General features: G+C 46.7%; 1 protein-coding gene across 1 annotated transcript in view; it reads right to left on the reverse strand.

Moving 5' to 3' along the window:
* reck (reversion-inducing-cysteine-rich protein with kazal motifs) overlaps positions 1-23,075 on the reverse strand; it is a 55,107-nt gene that overhangs the window by 23,121 nt on the left and 8,911 nt on the right. The window contains exons 2-10 of the mRNA XM_031583826.2: positions 15,667-15,725; positions 11,839-11,913; positions 9,631-9,667; positions 8,912-8,997; positions 7,964-8,011; positions 6,510-6,543; positions 4,297-4,494; positions 3,472-3,730; positions 2,906-3,079 (exon numbers count right to left, since the gene is read on the reverse strand). Of these exons, the coding sequence (XP_031439686.1) occupies positions 2,906-3,079; positions 3,472-3,730; positions 4,297-4,494; positions 6,510-6,543; positions 7,964-8,011; positions 8,912-8,997; positions 9,631-9,667; positions 11,839-11,913; positions 15,667-15,725 (970 nt within the window). The remainder of the gene's footprint in view (positions 1-2,905; positions 3,080-3,471; positions 3,731-4,296; positions 4,495-6,509; positions 6,544-7,963; positions 8,012-8,911; positions 8,998-9,630; positions 9,668-11,838; positions 11,914-15,666; positions 15,726-23,075) is intronic.

Consider the following 23,075-nt stretch of genomic DNA (forward strand, 5'->3'; position numbering starts at 1 on the left):
TAGTAGTTTGTAGTTTGCTTTGGATAAAAACGCCAAATTGAATGAATAAACGCTAATCTACATGTAAATCTGAGATGAACTTCTGGAAATGCTTTTTGACAGCTTACGTTAGAGTGGAGCCACAAGCAGAGAGCTTGAGACAAACCATGGTGTGTTCCTACAGATTATATCATTACATTACTCACTGCAAACCGAGGAAATGGAGGCTTTCTCCCTCACAGCCTTAAATGGAAGTCCATCCTCAGACATTGGAGTTGACATATGGGCGGTTTAATGGCGGGGGGACTTGAGAGAGGCTTATTTATGTATCCCTCGGTACCAGTGTGCATGGGTCAGCAGGGCGTCCTGCTGGGTTTTGAGCCGAGGCAGGTACACAAACCACCAGGTGGGCCTTAAGTCCGGTCCCCTCTGGGTGACTGTTTGCATCTGAACCGCTGGTTGGGTCAAAGAGTCCTGCGGCGCTGGACGCAACAGCTTTTGAAATTGGCGGGGGAGCCAGACCGGCGCTGACGTCCCCGGGAGTCCTTCAAAGAGAGAGCGGCCCCAATGTTTGTTTGCCTGACCTCCAGGGTCCCGGGCCGACATGGAGGAGGCAGCCATGCCACCATCTAAAGCAGGACTATTACCCTCCTCCTCCTCCTCTAATGAAAATAATACATGGAATAGTTGGGATCGTGTCCAGTTTCTTCTTGCGTAGCAGTTTGGAAAAAGCCACTGAGAAACACTCCTACAGGCCCCAGTGGATCATACAAGGGTTGCCGGAAGTCTGGGGATAGTTACATGTATAGACTATATGCTGGAGATGGCACACAGAATCCAATCCTCCCACAATGCATCTGACTGTGAGGGATCAGGTCAGACTCAGGCCAGGCCAGATCAGGGCCATGATTGGGGCCAGGGCCAGCAGTTGTATGGGAGGGTACTTTGATCAGAGAGAGATTTGGGAAATCTCAATAATGGAAGATATCCCATGACGTTTTGTTTCAACTTTGAGAGTCCCACGTCCAAAATCCTCGAGAAATTATCTTAGCAAATTGACTAGCATAGAAATGTCGCATTTTAAAGGGATTGAGTGAATGCCTTCATATTTTATGAAGACTATCCAGATACCTCAAAACACATTTGGCTGTGGTCTTGTAGCTCTCCATTCCAGACACATCTGCGATCTGGGATCTTAACCCCTGTCCTTAGCATCGCTAGGAGCATCGCTAGGAGCATCGCTAGGAGCAGCGCTAGGGGCATTGCTAGGAGCATCGCTAAGAGCAGCGCTAGGAGCATCGCTAGGAGCAGCGCTAGGAGCATTGCTAGGAGCAGCGCTAGGAGCAGCGCTAGAATTAGAACTAAGAGTAGCTCTAGGAGTATCGCTAGGAGCAAAGTAGGAGCCTCGCTAGGAGCATCGCTGCCACAAGACTACCAAGAATGGCATCATGTGACTGAGAAGACACCATTTACTAAAAATGCTTTTCCCTACCAGCAGGAGGTAGGTGGTGAAAACGAGTGTAATGAACTTCAAATGCCCTGACATTATGGCAAAACGAGGTTTAAATCCGAGGCTCTGACCACAGTAACCAAACTGCTCCCCTGGTAGTCCGCTTTTTTCCATCTTCCCCCTGGAAACATTGTCACTGCTCCTCAGTTCCCACAAAAGCAAATAGCAGTTGATTTAATGGTGGTTTGGCTCCACGGGGTAAAAGATTGGTGAGCCGTGTTGTGTTTCTTACCCGTGCTTTGATCGTGGTCGCCGTGGGATTGGCGCCCAACCAAGCTTGGACGCAGCAGAAACCTGTTGCTGAGGTCAACAGCCCTGTGTGTGTGGAGGACAACACTGCTGGAAGACACTCTCTGTGTCTATCCATCTCTCATTCACTATCTCCTGTGGTTGCTTCAACAATCAAGCCTCATCTACCAGCCACTAACCACCGACTATCAGGGGGCCCCAAAGTCAACAGCTCTTTGTGCTCAGCAGAGACCTCCACTCTTAAGAGCCTCAATTAGTGGTAACATCGCATAGGCCCTAAAGCCTGAACGCGATGTTTCATTATCCCACTGTCTTGACTGAGAAGCATGTCAAAAAACACACAAAAAAACGACTCTCATAAATGAACTGTGTCAGTTATGTAAAAGGTTGAACCTCATTCCAATCTCTGCTCTCAAGGCCTGGCAAAGGCTTATGGGAATGCCTTAGGCCCACAAAGGGGGCCCGCCATCCCAGAAACAAAAGCACAGATGAGGAGAGGCCTGCAGTTAAACCACAGGTCTCTGTGGCTCTTTAACCTCACTTTTAACACTCATGACAACAAATCACACAGCTCTGCTGGGGACAGTCCGGTTCGTATTTACACTGGCGCTACAACGTGAGCGGTTACAAAATGTAAGTATGTGTTGAGAGGTGCTTAAGCAATTGCTATCTACAGTCCAAGCATCACATCGAAGTATTCTTTCACACGCTATAATTTGTGATTTCACGTCACAGGATTTCAAATTTGATACCATCTTGGCTGACAATCCCATTTTAAAACAGATCTTTGGTTCTGAATCATTTATGACAAAATGGCGATAGCCAATATGAACAACTGTGCACAACAACCCAATCACTGTGGACACTGCTATCAATATTGAAAACCCAACTTTCAGTTTGAATCTACCAATGAAAAGTGTAGAAATCTACCAACCTTGTTAGTATCATTACATATTTTTCTTTCACCACACTTGGAGTTTACTATTTTCTGAAGGTAAGTGGGAAAAATTGTAAAATAATCGAAGAAACAAAACACATCTCTAAGAGGGTCAGTTGCCTGTTGCTGACTTTGGTGCAATAAGTCAGGTGTGTAACCTGTTATTGAGGTTAGAAGGCCAGGTGTGTTACCTGTTGTTAAAGGTCGTGCAGTATAACCAGGTGTGTTACCTGTTGTTGAAGTTGGTGCAGTAGGCCAGGTCGTTGCAGCCGAGCTGGCACGGCTCTCTGACATCGGCCAGGCAGGTGATGAGGTCGGTCTCTACGGGGTTGTACTCGCACACCTGGTCGAACTCCTGCCACGTCTGCGTGCCCCAGTTGGTGCTGATCTCCTGACACATGCCCCTGTGGAGGTCACACAGAGGTCAAAGGTCAAACATCCACAAACAAAAAGTTTGACAGTAACAGTGATGTAGTCCTTGGCCTCAACCAATAAAGAAAGGGGAAAACAACACCAAGGTCATCAAGTGGTAGAGGACACATGAAGGTCAGTGAAAAGTAGCAAAGAGACAGGTACAGCATGCTCATACCGACACAACCCGCATGATGAAATGTAGGTTGTAAATATAACCTCGATCAAGAGTCCTTTCTGTCTTACAGATCTGCACAATGTGGTCTTGAAACAATTTACAGTCCTTTTTAATCAATCACGGTATGACATCCTTTCTCCCTAACATCTTCCCAGTATATTCAATTCACAGTTAGCTGCAGTCATCTACACGCTGTGCTGCAGTTACCTGCAGTCTGAGGTATTTGCTTTGGAACAGCAGTGGAGCTTGGCCCAGTCTATCTTCTGTGGGTGGGGCTCGGGGTCTGGGGGCGGGGGGTTGGCGTTGCCCAGGAAACACTGCCAGAGCGGGTCCTGGGGGAGGGGCTGACTGCCGCACTCCTTGATGAGCCCCTCCATGATCTCGTGCTCCGTCGTCATGGTGCGCAGGATGTGCTTACAAGAAGACTGGCAGTGAGCCTCCTCTGCACGGTCGCAGCAGTACAGACCTGCGGCACAGTTGAGGACAGGCGAAGACAAATGAGACACATACACTCATTACCAGGTAGGGTACAGGTACACAGGCCTGTAGCACCGGTGAGGACAGGTGAGACACACGCATTAACAGGTAGGGTACAGGTACACAGGCCTGTAGCACAGCTGAGGATAGGTGACACACACGCATTCAAAGGTAGGGTACAGGTACACAGGCCTATAGCACAGCTGAGGACAGGTGACGACAGGTGAGACACACGCATTGACGGGTAGGGTATAGGTCCACAGGCCTGTAGCACATGGGCAGATGAGACACATTTCCATTCATCTACAGTTGGAAAGTAAGTTCACTAATAAGCAGGAACGAGAGACATAACTGGCGCACTAATGCCCAGACTGGAATACCACAGAAGGACATGGCCGTACCTGGGGACCAAAAACATCTCTCTCTTACATTTGACGTCTTACAGAAGCATCTGTCTCATCAGACTGGGTTCCTATGTTTTATCATCAAACAAGGGAGGGACAATTCCCTTCTGTTGGTTTGTGATTAAGTTAGAAAGCTGTCTGTGCCACTCACTGTCGATGGGGGTCTTGTTGGGGTAGGATTTGGTGTAGTTATTGACGCAGCTGATGAGCTGGGGGCTGACGGTCTGGCAGTAGTCCTCCACGGCTTTGATCTGCGAGGTGCTGGGAGAGGCGTCCGTGCGGAAGATGGCCTGGCAGTACTCACGGCAGTTAGTGTGTCTTCCCGCATAGCTACAGCACAGCGAGCCCACTGGGGAGACGCACACACACACACACACACACACACACACACACACACACACACACACACACACACACACACACACACACACACACACACACACACACGTACAAATACATACAAACAAAATAGAGACAGATGCATTCACACACACATACACACAAACAGATACAAAAACAAAGCAAAGGAAAACATGATTACAAACATAACTCAGGTGCCAATTGATTCTTACTCTATGGACATGAAAGCAGGTATTTACGTGATATCTTCAGCATTAAGTTATCCAAGCATATCTTTTAACAGAGTGCTTCCAAATGAGCAAAATCACACACTTTGTCTACACAGCACTCTCACACCAGAAAACAAATAGAAGGCTTAAAGCAAACGTCTCTAATTCTATCATCATCTCCCGAAAGACATTTCTCCATTTCTCTATCTCCCTACACCCCCCCCCCCCCCTTTATCTCCCTCTCTAAGCTTGGCCCTGAGGCAGGAGTGTGGTCGTCTGTCAAATCAGATTTCGGCCGAGTTCACAGGAGGCGCATGACACGGTGGGAAGGTTGTCTGCAGGGCACCGTTTCTCCCCTTCGCCGCAGCCTTCAGCGTTGAATACAAACAAGTGTTTCATTCCGCTGGCCAGCCCAGCCCAGTTCAGTCCAGCCACAGATGAAATAATTTCTGGTCAGACGCAGGGCATGACCCCTCACCCCGCGGGCACATGCACTACACTCGTCAGGCAGGGGTGGTGTTGGGGGGGGGGGGGGGGGGGGGTCTGGGTGACCTTTCATGGGGTCGTGGGGTCAGAGAGCTGACACTATTGTAAAGAGGGTGTTATTCTCATCAGGTCATGAGGCTCAGCTCTGTGTCTGACCTCTGCAATCCGCCTGAGGTTGCTTTAATCAGCACACTGCTCAATGCAAGGCTATATCACACCCCTCTCTCTGATGTGTTATTCTCCTGTGTATGTGAACTTAAAGGTCCACTGAGTAACTTTGATGTGGACCCCAGTTCAGCTCAGGGCACAGCCATAACATCTCTCTCTGACATCTCCTGTGAATGTGAACTTAAAGATCCACTGAGTAACTTTGATGTGGACCCCAGTTCAGCTCAATGCACATATAACAAAGATTCTAATTACTTATGTTTCCTCCTGAGTACACATTCACATACTCAACACTCTTTGTCACATTGGCTCCATTTATACTCTCTTTATACTCCATTGAAATGATTCTTATTTTTTAAACCTTTCCTTAGTTTTATGTGTCTTGAATATATGTAAATAGTCAGTGTACTTATCTGGCCTGTTTAGTATGTTACATTCCATACATGTGTGTGGGCACGCAGGAAATAAAGATGATTCCGATTCTGCTGATTCTCCTGTGTATGTGAACTTAAAGGTCCACTGTGTAACTTTAATGTGGACCCCAGTTCAGTTCAGGGCAGGGGCATAACACCTCTCCTTCTGATGTATAACATACTGCTTATTCTCCTGTGTATTTGAACTTAAAGGTCCACTGTGTAACTTTGAAGTGGTCACAGTGCAGGGCCATCTCTCTCTCTGACATCTCCTGTGTGTGTGAACTTAAAGGTCTTCTGTCTATCTTTGAATACATTGAGCTCAGTGTAGGGCCATACCATATCTCTTCTCCCACTCTCACTCTGACATCTGATGTGGAGGATAAACTGCATATACTCCTTTGCATGTGAACTTAAACATCTGCTGCGTAACTTTGATATGGACCTTAGCTGAGCTCAATGTGTAGCCATGTTATAGCTCTCTGATGTGTGACACACTACATATGCTCCTACGCATGTACGCATGCGGCCTCAACGTGCTGCTCAATGCAATAACATCTCTTTCTCTCCCTCTCCCTGACATATGATTTGAGGAAATGCTGACTATTCTTCTGTATATGAAGGCTTAATAACTAATTGTAGGCTTACTAACTAAGTGCAGGACCATGCAAACATGTCATGTCTTTCAAAAGCATTTGATCTTGAGTACTCTTTATTTCAAAACTTACTTTCATTTTTGGTGATACATTTGTAGAGCGGTTTCTGCAATAAAGAAAATCAGAAATACAATTAAACACCATTTTGTTGCAAAATGATTTAAGAGAACAAAATACCAAACAAGCCTGATTCCTCAACAGTACTGTCTCGTAGATTTCAAAGTAACTGTGGTGAAGACTGCAGTTTTATTGGCTAGATTGTTGTGTTGCCCTGAACATCTGGACCAACTGAAAACAGGTTCCCATTCATATTATCACACATAGATACTGATGAGTAAGAACCCAATAACTATCCACATCTATGATCAATACTTAATTTTAAAAACCTTTGTTGGCAACCATAGCCCACTGTCTGTTAAAACTCTATCATAAACCTTTAATCAGGTAGTGAAGGAAACGTTGATCTTTTTTACTATGAATGCAGGCTGAGTTCAGGGGGGGTGGGATGATTTCATCTCTTTTCACAAACTCGTCCCTCCCTCCCTGATCTCCATCTCGTCACTCTCTGACAGACAGCAAGACAGCGCTCCTGCACACACACCCCTCACCGCTCTCATGCCAGACACATAAAAGGCGAGAGGAGGCGGCCAATCTCTCCGCACGTCTTGGCACTGGTGGCATTCGATCATAAAGCTCTCGAGAAGAATGGAGACAGCCGCGAGATGAAAGGAGAAATAAGGCCAGAGGGGCCAGAGGGGAGGCCTCTCCTGAGCAAACACGATGCCCCACTGATGGAATTGTTTGTTTGTTTGTTTGCTTGCTTGCTTTGTTGTTGGTTTGCTTGCTTGCTTTGGTTTGAGGAGGTGATGAGGATTAAAGGAAAGTATGAGGAGAGGGAGGGAGGGCAGGAGGGTGAGGGGGGGTGGGGGGCGGGTTGTCGTGCAGCTGGGGTTCCTAACCAACTATAATTTAAATGTTGACCTCACAGCTTGTTGAGCTCAACTCTGCAGTGAAGAGCTCTAGAATCTGCGATCCAATCAGGTTTGAGAAATGACTGTTCCCCTAAGGGGTCCGGCCTTGACAGGAAATTAAGTCCGATTTTGAAGAGGTGTGTCCTCAAAAGAGTGGAATAAAGACAAATAAATCTCGATTCGCATGTCGCCAAGGAGACACCCCAGCAAATAAATAGAGCCTTTAAAGTTGAGATAAACAAGTGAAAGAAATGAGAGGCAAGCGTCTCTAGCGAGAGTCTTTGATGGATATGGCGAGAGATCATACTATGATAACCCCATGCATGGGGACAAGCTCAGAACTGAGGGAGAAGGTTATTGAGTTCACTGAATGATTTTTATTTCCTTCTTTTATTGAAAGTGTTTAAAGTCTATTTATCTGACCACAGTCTTCTACCATATTTCTTGAAAGCCCCCTTGGGCGGTTGGTTTCTCCAGTTAAAAAATAGTTCAAGATTTCAGTCTGCAGTAGAAATGCTAAGAGGCTCCAGAACTGAGCCATTGTGTGTATCTCACCTCTGTGTCTTTCTTGCATACTTTTGTGATGTCATTTTTTGAAGATGCCTGCAGGAGAAAAAAAACAACAAAAGACACACATGTCCACACATATTACTGTAACACACCCACACAAACACACTCACACACACTTGCACCCACGTGTAGGTTGCATTGATCATTTCCTCCACAGCAGTACAGAGTGGCAGTCAGATATTTCTGAAACCATAACCGTTCTAACAGCTAACTTTGGAAAGGGTTCGGCCACACACACACACACACACACACACACACACACACACACACACACACACACACACACACACACACACACACACACACACACACACACACACACACACACACACTCTGGGATGGATGTGGCCCTGTTCTGATCCGACTGGTGTGTGCTGATCTGTTGGCAGGTACAGGTGCCCTGACACTCCTAACACTCCCGCACTTCATGTGCACTTCCCCTCACTGCTGTCTATGGTACCTCTGTAAGGCTGACTACAACTAGCACTTTACTCTGTTTCCCCTCACTGCTGTCTATGGTACCTCTGTAAGGCTGACTACAACTAGCACTTTACTCTGTTTCCCCTCATTGCTGTCTATGGTACCTCTGTAAGGCTGACTACAACTAGCACTTTACTCTGTTTCCCCTCATTGCTGTCTATGGTACCTCTGTAAGGCTGACTACAACTAGCACTTTACTCTGTTTCCCCTCATTGCTGTCTATTGTACCTCTGTAAGGCTGACTACAACTAGCACTTTACTCTGTGTTTCCCCTCACTGCTGTCTATGGTACCTCTGTAAGGCTGACTACAACTAGCACTTTACTCTGTGTTTCCCCTCAACAGGTCTCCTAAGGCACTGGAGCTTCACTGGTGTTCCTCAACTGTAAATGGCTTTGGATAAAAGCGCGTGCCGGGTGAATAAATGTCAATGTCTATGTCGACGCTCTCTCACCTGTTTGCACTCGCGCCGGCACTCAGGTGAAATGGCCAGCTCACAGCAGCCCAGACCAACCCAGCCCTCTGGCTTCCGTGACGTTCCTGACACCAAACACAGTTAGAACATTAGAACATGAGTCCCTAGAACCCCAGAGAGTAGGTGACCCCCCATCACACTGTCAACACTTACAGCAGAGGCTTCCATCCCAAACTGTACTTTACTGTAAATACACTCCTACACATGTGGGTTCTTGAAAAACCCTTTACAGTTTCTAATTAGAGCCTTCATCAATCTTTATCAGTCCTGGTTCTACAAATGGGACCTTTATCTGAAGATGATAGCCTAAAAAGGATTTACTAAAACAGCATTAAAGTAATTATATTGGTGTTTCTCATTTTCCCAAAACAAATTGTTCTTATTCATGCTGTGAAGTATCTAACCACCATGGAACAATAGAGAGTGCTTGCAAACGCTCCCCTGATATCATCTCTGCTTAAGTAAAGAACACCGTCCTCATTTGACGTACAATGCTCTGAGTTTGAACTGGCAGCATTGTACTTAAATGGGCATAGCCAGATTGGTAAGAGCAGCCAGACCCTTCATCTGGACAGCATTACGCCTGGGAGGCTGATCTAAAGGTCTCCTGTTCCTCCCAGACAGGTACAGATGGAGGGCAGGCAGGTGGAGTTTGCACTATCCATCACACACAGCACATCACTGGCCCAGCATCTTACCTGGTAATGATGAATTGATGCAGGTCCAAAGCTCATTCTGTAGGAGCGAGAGACACAGGGAAAGAGAGAGAGAGACAGAGAGATAAAGAGGGTGAGGGGAGATCAAGGAAGAGACAGACAGAGAGAGAGAGAGGTGAGAGAGTGAGATAGAGATAAAGAGGAAAAAGAGAGACAGAGAGAGGGGTGAGAGAAAGAGAGGAAGAGAGAAAGAAAGGGGGATAGAGAAAGAGAGAGAGAGGTTAACACAACAAAGTGATCCAGAGATAAGCTCCAACACCAACATGTCAGGCTCATCGGCGGCAGTTGCAGCGCAGATGAAAAGCGATTTGTGATATTTGAGGGCCGCTGTGGCTTTCTTCCAGCGCGTAATATGCCTCTGACGATCGATAGCTTCTCCTGCATTTCTATCGCTCGCTCTCACTGATGTTTGATTTAAGCTCCGCTAAGCAACAGTTCAAAGCCGACCGATGCCTATTCATTTTTATAAACTCGTTTCTTCAAATCACACGTAGTAAACACAGAACACTTTGCCTAAAAGAAATGCTTTGATGTCTGCGCTGTAATGCACAGTTATTATTTATAAGCCTTTGTGAAACTCTGCAGAGCTTTTTGCCAGCGTTTTTTTTTCTTCTTCTGACTTCTCAGCGTGGCTGGCTGTGTGTGATGTTTAAATGAGATAGATGAGTTGAAAAACAATTATTCCCTCACATTCTGTGATGCCAATAACTCGAGCATATTGGTTCTCTGAGAAAAAGAACCCATCTGGCATTGGGAGCTGGAATTTGTGATAGACTACTATGAGAAATGCTTGCTCTGGTATCTGCGGAGGTGGTGGAACATCGCAGAAGGTTCCAGAGTTCAAGTCAATATAACTCGGTCTTAATTAAAAATGTATTACCAATATATGAATGTGGCAAACGCAATAAAAGGCGCTGCTGAGCTCACAGAGGTCTTGCGGTTGCGTCTCTGTGGATTAATAAGGCAGACATGTCAGCCATGTGCAGCCCGGGTGAGCCTGTGACGCAGAGAGCGCTGTTGAGAGGCCGGGATGTGTGTTCTACCAAAGCCACCCGGCTTACAACAGATAATCAACCAAATAAACAGGAGTTGCTGTGAGGTCAGTGGCAGACGTCACGCCAACCGGCCCTCACGCCCGCTGGCATGGGAACAGAGGAGCTACCGTCACACAGCATATTCATCATCATCATCATCATCATCATCATCATCATCATCATCATCATCATCATCATCAGCAGCAGCAGCATCATCTGAAGGGCAGTTACCATTTCAAAAAACAAAACAAATTCAGCACAACAGACACAAAAACAGAAAACAACAGCTTCAGTGGACACCAATGTACCACGCCTCAGACAGGATCGCAGGACTGACACAAACTGAGCAGCTACATCATCATCATCATCATCTGTGAAGTTCACAGTTAACACAAAAAACTGAAGCACCCCAACAAAAGAAAAAGATGTGGGTATTCCCAAAGGGAAACAGCAGCTTCAGTATTACCGCCAAAACCACCACACCTCAGACTTGATGAGTCTACACTAGCAGAATGAGAACAAAACAGGATGTCACAGACACTAAATCATGTCTGACAACATGATGTAAAGAGATTTTTTTTAATACATTGAAGTCGATTTGCATGTTTTGCACCCAAAAAAGAGCTGAAAGCGATTCCAAAAATCAAACAGAGCACACTTAAATATTAGAGAATATTAAAATGTGATATATACGCCTATCAAGGCAAATTAATTGATCCATATCATCATTTACAGTAAAGAGATTCCAAAAATCCGACGGGAGACCGTTGAGTAAATGAGTTCTAGTCTGGATGGGTCCAACTAGAATACGGCTCATCTGGATGGGTCCAACTAGAATACGGCTCATCTGGATGGGTCCAACTAGAATACGGCTCATCTGGATGGGCTAATGAGAGGGCTGTTATAAAGGCTGTTATAAAGGCCTCGAGCTTCGCGCTCCTGGTTTGTAATTAGCGCTTTGGTCGTACAGAACGAGGGCTGGCTTCCTGCTCGGATGCTTTGATACGTTTTCACTTCATCAGGTGAGAATGCAGACCAGCCTCGGACGGCTCGGCAGCTGTGAGGTACTTCCTGTGTTTGTGTGTATGTGTGTGAGTGCATTTTTTTTAATAGCTGACCGAAAGGCTCGCAAGTATAATGCCGCGTTTGTGCTTACCATAGATTCCGGGCAGTAACTTGGCAGTCGTTGTAGGAAGTGCTTCAGACGTGATTCGCTTCTGATGGTTGCAAGCTTAAACAGAGAGAGAGAGAGAGAGTTGTGTGTTAGGGTGTGTAGAGGCACTTGAGATGGTCATTATAAATACTGTTGCCATTGGGACAACATTCTCATGCGTGGTAAATGGTTTCAAAAGTTGTCTGCATGGCAAAACAAGGGGAAAATCAGTATGACTTGACGGGTTGAAGGGATGCCATTAACATTTGTTGATTAAGTCTCTAAGACATATTCTCACAGACTTCTAAAGCGGCAAACTGTTCTTGATGACAGTATGCAACAAAGTTATGAGTCATTTCATGGGGTCTGCTCTACACACACACACAAACACATGCAGTAACAAACACAAACACACACACACACACACATGCAGACACACACACAAAAAAACACACATGCAGTCACAAACACACAGACATGCAGACACACACACACACCCACACACACACACACACACGTATCTACACACACAAACCTGTTTCTAATTATTCCGCATTTTGAGTGCTGAATGTTCTGAATAGCTAGCAGAGACATATCTGCAAAGAAACAGTAGTTCTGCTCACTATGCCCAGAGCTCGAAAGAAATAAAATACCCCGATTCTCCATCTGAATCAAATCCTTGTTACTCTTTTTGTGTAAGGATACATTTATTACACCTCACATTCCAAATGTTCCTCTGGTCAGCATGAAGAACTTCAAAGATGATTACAATGTGACATTAACACTGAAGATAATAATAATATAGGTCAAAGGTCACTACACACTGTAATGCCTGATGTTCCATAGCAATGGGGCTTGGAGTAATTAGTACTATAGCTGTAAGCTGTCAGCAGGACGCCGTGTGTTATTTGTAGATTTTTCTGACTCTGAGTGTAGTGTTATATAGCGTATAGTGATGAAGCTAAGAGTTTGAAAGTAGTGTTTCAGGGTATAAGCAGACTTCATTAGGCAAGGCAAGGGCGAGTGACGTATGGTAATTTTTTAGCCCAGCCCAACACACACACACACACACACACACACACACATACACACACACACACACACACATGCACCTCTGAAACAAAAACTGATTTTCTGGCGTTAAATCAAAGGGAATCCGCAAAGCAGCGGCGAAAGAACCGCCCCAGCCTTGAAGAAAGAATGACCTGTCCACTCCATTTAGAAAAACTTTCCTCTTTCTTTCTTTTTCTTTTCTGTCTCTCTGTCTCTCTCTCTCTGTGTCTCTCTCTCTCTGTCTTTCTCTCTCTTATTCTCTCTCTCTCACTCTCACTCTCTCTCTCTCTCTCTCTTTGAGAAGTAAATAAATGGCGTTTGCCAGAGAGCACATCTGAGGCAACGCGGCAGAGCTTTTCCCTTTCAGGGCCCAGGGGCCTCGGCTCATCAAAGGAGAAGCCGCACTTTGGGGGAGAAATGACAGGGCGATTACTCTACACAAGCCTGCGGCACGTCTCTCCTCCCTTCCTCCCTCCCTCCCTCCCTCCCTCTCTGTATGTATCTCTCTTCCTCCCTTCCTCTCTCTCTGTACGTCTTATGGTACTCCACACAAGCCTGTGGCATCCCTCCCTCTCTCTCTTTTTATCTCTTAGCATTACTCTCTTTCCTCCTTTCTCTCTCGCATCCCTTCTTCCTCCTTATACCTCTCATTGTACTCCACACAAGCCTTCACTCACGCTCTCCTCTCTGCTTGCGTCTCTTGTTCACTCCCTGGCTGTTCTGAAATGTCAGTGTTAATACAGACTCCTTTATTCCCTTATCCTAGTGCTTCTCCTTACCCCCTACTCTCTTCTACTGATACACACTAACCTGCTTACACACTCCCTCTATTCAGGCCTGTGCTCTCCCTCTGTTTCCCTCTCTGTCTGCATCACTGTGTGTGTGTGTGTGTGTGTGTGTGTGTGTGTGTGTGTGTGTGTGTGTGTGCGTGTGTATGTGTGCGTGATGTATTCTCCCTCTGTTTCCCTCTCCCTCTGAATCACTGTGTGTGTGTGGGTGTGTGTGTGTGCGAGTGTTTGTATGTGTGCGTGTTATATTCTCTCTTTGTCTCCCTCTCTCTCTGCATCACTGTGTGTGTGTGTGTGTGTGTGTGTGTGTGTGTGTGTGTGTGTTGTGTTCTCCCTCTGTTTCCCTCTCTCTCTGCATCACTGTGTGTGTGTGTGTGTGTGTGTGTGTGTGTGTGTGTGTGTGTGTGTGTGTGCGTGTGTATGTGTGCGTGATGTATTCTCCCTCTGTTTCCCTCTCCCTCTGAATCACTGTGTGGGTGTGGGTGTGTGTGTGTGCGAGTGTTTGTATGTGTGCGTGTTATATTCTCTCTTTGTCTCCCTCTCTCTCTGCATCACTGTGTGTGTGTGTGTGTGTGTGTGTGTGTGTGTGTGTGTGTGTGTGTGTGTGTGTGTGTGTGTGTGTGTGTATGTGTGTGTATGTGTGTGTGTTGTGTTCTCCCTCTTTCTCTGCATCAATGTGTGTGTGTTTGTGTGTGTGTGTGTGTGTGTGTGTGTATGTGTGTGTATGTGTGTGTGTTGTGTTCTCCCTCTTTCTCTGCATCAATGTGTGTGTGTTTGTGTGTGTGTGTGTGTGTGTCTGTATGTGTGTGTGTGTTGTGTTCTCCCGCTTTCTCTGAATCAATGTGTGTATGTGTGTGTGTGAGTCTCTCTCTATCTCTCCTCTTCTCAGTCCAACTCCGTCTTGCTTTGGCAGTCTTTCTCTCTTCTTTCTGCTTGGCAGGTGTACTGGGGGGGGGGGGGGGTTGCTGTTGGCGGCTTGTTTTTGGGGACCCTGGCTACAATCTTAATGGGACATTTACTTGTATGTGTGTGTGGGTCAGTGTGCTTTTTTTCCTTTTTTTTGAGGGGGATGGTGGCCACAAAACCGTTTTTGATTTTTGCTTAAGAATGAGAAAGGGAGAAGAAAAAAGGCAAGGCAAGCTTTCAGATGTCTCTTTCATGTCCTCAGTGTCACAGAGCACAGAAGACAGACGCCTCTCTCAATGTCTGCTTATGCATGGCCACATTCTTCCTCCTTTGGAAGTAAGAGCAATGTGGAAGAGAGGGACAGAGAGGGGGGGGGGGGCAGAGAGGAAAGGGGGAGAGAGGGGGAGGAGGAGGGGGAGAGAAAAAGATAACCAAGGAGGATAACTGAGAGGGAAAGAGAGAGAAATAGGGAGGGAGGGGGAGAGGGGAGGAGAGAGAGAGAAAGGGAGAAAGAGAGGAGAAGTGGAGAAAGAGAGAGAGAGGGAGGGAGGGAGGGAGAGGGAGAAGGGAGGGGTGGAGGTGTGCTGTCACCTGCTCCTCACATGAAAGGGAGGCCCAGAAATAGAGCTGTTCGATTCAACAAACTTCAAAACCCACTGAGAAAATCTACAGCCTTCCCCTAATTGATTTGGTCTCAGTCCTTACCCACGAGGGCCTCTCTGCTCTGGCAGGAGGAAACTTATTAGTAGTAAGTAGTAATTAGTAGGAAACTTATTAGAACCAACAGGATTTTAAAAATATTATTTGTGCTTTAATTGGTTAAAATGTATTCAGTGGCACACTGACATTATGTGTTATGGTAGCTTTTGCGGTAGTACCACACCAAACCTTCTGACGTGTGTGTGCATGTGTGTGTATATATGTGTGTGTGTGTGTGTGTGTGTGTGTGTGTGTGTGTGTGTGTGTGTGTGTGTGTGTGTGTATGTGTGTGTGTGTGTGTGTGTGTGTATATGTGTGTCTGTGTGTGTGTGTGTGTGTGTGTGTGTGTGTGTGTGTTTGTGTGTGGAGGGGGGGTTTGCCTTACCTGGTCGCATCCTTCCCTACACTGAGAGAGTTCGGCAGCATGTTGGCAGCACGCGGGATCTGTGAAGTGCACACACACACACACACACACACACACACACACACACACACACACACACACACACACACACACACACACACACACACACACATTCAAAAAGAGAGAGAGAGAGAGAGGACATAAGTGAGCTTTTCATCAGATTCAGTAGCTATAAAGAGGGTCTCTCCAATCTCTCCGGCAGAAGCATCCTCATCCTGGCTGGATTTAGGATCAACTGATGATATCCCCCAGACATGTATGCCAGATTATTATTTAATTCATGCAGATTATGCTTCAGCCCGAGCAGCATACAGGCAGGTAAACCCAGGTGTGTCCTGAGCACAGAGTTAATGGAGCTGGTGTTGCATGCATAGCACAATCTACACGTGTTCATCACTCTCCCTGTGCAGCAAGGCAAGGCTGAAACTAATCGTTCCCTTCACAACCCCATCAGTTCAGGACTACTGGCTCTCGTGGTCTGTGTAAATAAAAAGTCATGGTCTAGAAACAACAAAGAAGAATCAAATCACAGCTGCCTTTCAAGCGGACTGGCTCTGTTGAGCAATTCGGGTGCATGAGAATAGATTTCTGTGCAACTTAAAAGCTTTGTCAGTAGTGTGTTTCTTCATGACTAACTTTAACAAAACAAGGCTTTGATGACACACACACATGTGTATTTAAAAAAAACCTCACACCATTCGACCCCCTGCCCTCTCTATTGCTCTGTCACACACACACACACACACACACACACACACACACACACACACACACACACACACACACCAACACAAACACCACTTTCTCCTTTCAAGCAAAGCCACGCCAGAAGAACAATGGCCTTCATGCACTAGCACATGGGAATACGAAATGACACTGTGGCCATTGTGGAGCATATCTGAGGCTGGCTTGTAACCCTCACAGAAGTGGCGGCCATTTCCAGAAAAGCACATTATCATCTGTTTATGCTCCCTGGGAAAATGTCATCATTACAGGCACCGGCCTTTCATCTCAGCACAACCATCGTCCTCCTCCAGCTCTGCCTGATTCAAAGCCTCTTCCTTTCATCAGCATTCGATCGATTCGATCTCTCCCCCCCCCCCCCCCCCTCCTGAGCATCGGGAGACGTGCTAAAGTCGCTGGTGGTTCTGGGCGATCGCTAGAGATGTCACGGCCACAGGGTCGGGGGGTGGGGTTGTGGGGGCAGAGGGGTGGTGCGGGGTGCAGGGCACTAAGTGCTGAGCCGAGGGGGTCTGTAACGTGTCTCAGAGGCGCCTGGACTGAGTCAGTGGAGTGCTCGACCACGGCAACAGGAACGTCTGGATGGCTCTCTTGCTTTTAGGGTCTTGTCTCGTCTCGTCTCGTCTGGCTCTCTAGGTTTGGACTGGAGAGGCTCCAGGCAATCAACTGGACATGAGACTAACCAGAGGAGTTTTCTCTCTCTTGCTCTCTCTCTCTCCATCTCTATCTCCCACTCTCTGTCTCTCTCTCTCACTCTCCCTCTCTCTCCATTTCTATCTCTCCATCTCCGCCTCTCTATCACTCCCTCTTTCTCTCTCCATCTCTGCCTCTCTCTAGCTCCCTCTCTCTCTTTATCTCTCTCCACCTCTCTAGTTATCTCTCTCCCCCTTCTCTAGTTATTTCTGTCACTCTCTCTTCCTTTCTCTCCATCTCTGTAGTTCTTTCCATCCCTCTGTCACCCTCTCTCTATTTTTTATTTCCGTTTCCAAAGCTTTTATTGGCATAATGCATATATAATAATGTATATATCTCGGCCGCCACAGCATTCAAAAAGCATGCATCTGTAAGCAATTATGAAGGAACAGATCATCTCTCTCTCTCTCTCTCTCTCTCTCTCTCTCTCTCTCTCTCTCCGTCATCTTTCTCTCAAATTCAAATTCTTTATTGCCTTTATTGGCATGACAAATAGGTATTTATATTGCCAAGGCAGTCATTACATACAGGACAGGAAATCACAATATACATAAACAGATACAAGAAATCAGATCACACACACACACACACACACACACACACACACACACACACACACACACACACACACACACACACACACACACACACATTAGTGGCAGTGTGTGCCTCTCTGTCTCTTTCTCTAAATGATATCAGAATGTGAGATAGGACATAAAGGTCCTATCATAGTGTAATGAAACAGCACCACCACAACCAGCTGGCTTTTGTATCAATGGGTGTTTGGGTTCGTTTTGTGAAAGAAAGATTCCAGGCTACATGCTTATCTTAGAAATGCACTTTTAACTGGGACAGTCCTCAAATGCTTGACATACTTGTGTTGCACAGTCAAAGTGAACCATCCATGGTGTTCAACTTCACATGGTTTTGATAGAGCTGGCGATCACTGGGGAGGTTTTTGCAACTTTTACATTTTTAGGCTCTCTTGGGTCCTAATGGGCTCCATGCGTCTGTGAGAGTGTGTTCCTTACGAAAGTGTGTTCCTTACGAGGGCGTTAAACTTGTGAGTAAACACAGACACACAGCGTGAGTCAGACACACTAAGGCACACAGACAGGAAGTGATAAGCGGGAGGAAGTTCTCAGGGTGCCAAATCTGACCACAACAGAAGGCTTTTCGCCATGGTTCAGGAACTTACGAGAAACTACAGAGGATCACAGAGAATGGGAGCTGCATAGTTTCCGCATGTATATTTAAAGATCTGGGTGTGTTGTGTCAACCGATGTCCTGACCTACTAAAGTGGTGTCCTTCTCTGAACTATATTAGTTCTCAAACATGTGATCTGACAGATTTGCTTGTTGACTCACATGGGGTCCCTCCACTCATAATAACATGGGGTCTCTCCGCTCATAATAACATGGGGTCCCTCCGCTCATTATAACATGGGGTCCCTCTGCTCATTATAACATGGGGTCCCTCTGCTCATTATAACATGGGGTCCCTCTGCTCATAATAACATGGGGTCCCTCCACTCATAATAACATGGGGTCTCTCCACTCATAATAACATGGGGTCCCTCTGCTCATAATAACATGGGGTCTCTCTGCTCATAATAACATGGGGTCTCTGCTCATAATAACATGGGGTCTCTCTGCTCATAATAACATGGGGTCTCTGCTCATAGTAACATAATAACATGGGGTCTCTCTGCTCATAATAACATAGGGTCTCTGCTCATAATAACATGGGGTCTCTGCTCATAGTAACATAATAACATGGGGTCTCTCTGCTCATAATAACATCGGGTCCCTCCGCTCATAATAACATGGGGTCTCTCTGCTCCTCACGTGACTCCCGCCCTGGGTAAGCGTGTTTTCATCGCTTTCTTTTGTGTTTTCATCCAGACTTTTGTTTGTCATATCTTTGTTAGGCAACTGTTTTGTGTGTGAGCTAAAGTCGAGATCAAATAAGAGGCAGCAGAGAAGAAGATCAAAACATTTAGTCTTGTTTTCCCCACTGCGCTGACAGAGCTGGGAATAGTGTGGATGCTGGGAAGTAACTCTCTATGAGCCATTTCAAATACTCTGATCATTTATGGTTTTGTATTCATGTTTCTGTTTTAATGTTTTTGTTTTTCTCTGGTGCTTTCTAGCGCTGCTTTGCGGTATGGTATGCCAATGGACCATTTCATACTTGAGTTCCTAAAAAAGTTCCTGAAAAGTTTACTTAGTTCTGGAAAAAAAAAGTTCCTGAGGAGGAAGAGAACCTAGAGTTGAACCTGCAGGGCTTCACCCGCCTGTGTGCTATTACCGAGGCCATGTAACGCCCAGAGCATTCCATGCTCAACAGTGATGGTGCCTTTTTAAATAGCCCTGCAAGCGACAGGTTCAAGGAAAGGTAGAACATACACAAGGACATATTTACACAGATGCTGACCCCTTGAGCACCCCAGTACCTTTTCAAGTAATATCTGAAGCCTTAAAGATTTAAAACACTGTCTTCAAAGAGGCGTTAGGAGCAAAGTGAAGGGGGAGGTTTGTCAGGAGTAATGGCTTGTTGTTTGGGGCGGCAGAGAGCACTAGCGTTGGACATAACAGTGACTCCCCCTCACGCTTCTTGTTGCTCTAGCTATCATCTCTTGTCCCGGCGTTAGGATGTGTGATTTATCTGAGGGAACCCGGAGCCCTGAACCCTTTATTGGGTCCCAGAGCTGCTCAGCAGAGCCTGGGCCACATGTGCTAGCAGTTAGCGCTTAGCTGCTACCGTGTCCCTGTTTCCAGAGGAATAGCAATAATGCCACCCACAAGCCACATCAAAGGCATTCCCACTCTCCAAGGCTCTCTACACCCCCCCCCCCCCCAACACACACACACACACTCACAAACACACACAACCCCCTTCTCCAACCTCTTACCCACACCCATCCCACCCCCAACTTCCCCCCTACCATCTCACGTACCCCCAAAACCCAGGCCTTTTGGGACTAGCGACCCCCGCCCCCAGCATAGACCAGAGAGGGTACTTCACACGGCAAAGTGGTGTGCATGAGGAGGGACATATTATACCTATGCCTTGTGTGTGTGTGTGTGTGTGTGTGTGTGTGTGTGTGTGTGTGTGTGTGTATGTGTGTGTATGCGTGCATGTGTGAATGCGTGTGTGTGTGTATGTATGTCGGGTGCACGTGAAAGCACACATTTGATGTCCAAGGGGTGGGGGGTGGGGGGCTGCTCAGGGAAGGAACTGAAGCCAACTTAAAAGGGTCGGCACTTGACAACCCCGACGAAGCCGATCAAACGCGAATGAGAACCAGACCATAGAGAAGAAAAAGAGGACAAGAACAAGAGAAGGTGGGGAAGAACCACTAAGAGAGAGGGGGGAGAGGGAGAGACAGAGGGGAGGAGAGAGAGAGAGATAGATGGAGAGAGAGAGGGAGGGACAATGAGAGGGAGGGAGAGAGAGAGCAAAAGAGAGAGAGGAGGAAAGAGAGAGAGACAGGGGTGACAGCGAGAGAGAGAGGGAGGGAGAAAGTGAGAGAGAGAGAAAGAGAGAGGAAAGAGAGAGAGACAGATAGAGAGGTAAGAGAGAGAGAGAGAGGGAGGGAGAGAGGGGGAGAGGGGAGGAGAGAGAGAGAGAAAAAAAGAGAGGGGAGGAAACAGAGAGAGACAGATAGAGAGGTGACAGAGAGAGAGAGAGGGAGGGAGAGAGGGATGGAAGAGAGAGAAAAAGAGAGAGGGGAGGAAAGAGAGAGAGAGAGATAGAGAGGTGACAGAGAGAACGAGAGAGAGAGAGAGAGAGAGAGAGGGAGGACATGAGTTTATAATATGGGGCCATAGAACTCCATGGCCCCATTTACTACCAGGGGTTCTGGATTCCATTTGAGCTCAAAGAGGGCCTTCGTGAGCAAGAGCAGATCTCGGCTCCAGGCTCAGCTGGTCTGCGTTGGTCAGCTTTTACAACTCCTGGTGACTGAGGAGGACACAGACGAGACCAGGGTGGAGACCATCTACCAGTTTTTCCTCTCTTGTGTAACTTATGAAAATAGCCTTTTCACATTCCTGCACAAACAGCCCAGCCAAAAGGGCCCCAGTGCAATGGGACACGCTCCATATTACTCAGTGATACGCAGGGGAACTGTACAGGATAACTCTCCCTCTCTTCAGCTACATTTCGGGCCAGATTTACACTAAGTTAGCATGACGCAAGGCTGACTCATCAGTGCTAATGACATGCCCTCTTTTCTAGCGAGCTTCATGCAGGAGGAGAGGCAAACGTGGCTCAGGTTCATTTAGTCACATTCTGTTAGCATTAGCACGGTTTAGCCAGCGAAGCTAGCAGCAGGGGGCCTTTAAGCAGTGAAGGAGAGAATATTACCGCATTAGCGAGGAGGTGCTCCATAATCATGCGTCAGTTAGCATTAGACAGGGTTAGCCAGCTAAGCTGTTGGTGAGAGGGGGGGTTGTAGAAGGGGTTTCTGCTGTGGCCTCTTTGTGGCTGTTACTGGGGTCCCCTAACGAGCTGCCATTTTAATGACACAATTGAAGGTGCAGCAGACCATTCTAGTCCGGCCGGAGAATTGCCGGAGCCTTCTCCCTCTCTCTCTGTCCACCTCTCTCTCTCCATCCACCTCTCTCTCTCTCTCCATCCACCTCTCTCTCTCTCTCCATCCACCCCCCTCTCTCTCTCTCTGTTCGACTCTCTCTCTCTCTGTGTTCGACTCTCTTTCCTCTGTTCACCTCTCTCTCTCTCTTTCCCTCTCCATTGTGCTCTGCAGCTCCACACTGAGCTCCAGATATTCAGTTGAGGGGCCAAACAAATTACTATGGCGAGGGAGACTGATAAAAGCCATAGCTTGCTTGTGTGTGTGTGTGTGTGTGTGTGTGTGTCTGTGTCTGTGTCTGTGTCTGTGTGTATGTGTGTGTGTGTGTGTGTGTGTGTGTGTGTGTCTGTGTCTGTGTCTGTGTGTTTGTGTGTGTGTGAGAGAGAGAGATGTGTGTGTGTGCGAGTGTGTGTGTGTGTGGGTGACTCACTGTGGGTGCCCTGTGTGAACAATAACAACATAAACAGCAATAGCGACAGGAAACACCGTGTTCATTCTGGCTCCTCCTGAGAGGCCCAGTGCGTGGCGTGCCAGGCCAGCGAGGTTTACGTTGGCCGGCGGGGAGTGATTGCCCAGTGAACCACACACCCTTCCCACTGAGGGCCCTTTAATGCACAGTGACAGTTACACACGGGACGGCCCAAACGCCACTCAGCTCGACCCGTGCCAGGGGCCCACAGGAGCTCCTAATGAGGTCCGGTACAAACCCAAAGAGATGTCGATTCGGTTGCAGATGTGGCCCGATTCTGGCGTATGTCTGGTGCATTCTGGGTAAACATGGGGCAGTGTGGCGCTGGCTATGTAAGCCAGCCAGAAGCCAGCCAGTCTAACACAAGGCAGAGCCGCTTCAGTTTTCTGTTTCTAGTAACAACAATAATAACTATTAAGAAGAAGAAGTATGGAGAAAATTGTTTTAACCATGCAGTCATACCAATATGAAATTGAGAGTAAGAGACAGAAAGATATGAGAGATTTAAAGAGATTTATCTTATCCTGATCTGATATATATATATACATATAGAGAGAGAGAGAGAGAGAGAGAGAGAGAGAGAGAGGGAGGAAGAAAGAGAGAGAACAGACTTTGCAGCACAGCTTATAAGCAGATGTGAGACTCTTGCTCTCCAATCAATACAAACACTACCAACACATACACCAGCTTTTCATTTTAATTAAAAAAAAATCTCTATTTTTATTTCATATGTTCAGTAATGTTGATCACAAATATGTGGCTCCACACAATTCCAATTACTTCTGAATTAGGACAGTGTGCATTTTATTTCACAGCTGAGACCGCAGATTCTAGATCCAAAACAGAGTCAAAATATCTATTGTTCCTTG

The sequence above is a fragment of the Clupea harengus genome, chromosome 17, assembly GCF_900700415.2.
Source record: "Clupea harengus chromosome 17, Ch_v2.0.2, whole genome shotgun sequence".
In the NCBI taxonomy this organism is placed as follows: domain Eukaryota; kingdom Metazoa; phylum Chordata; class Actinopteri; order Clupeiformes; family Clupeidae; genus Clupea; species Clupea harengus.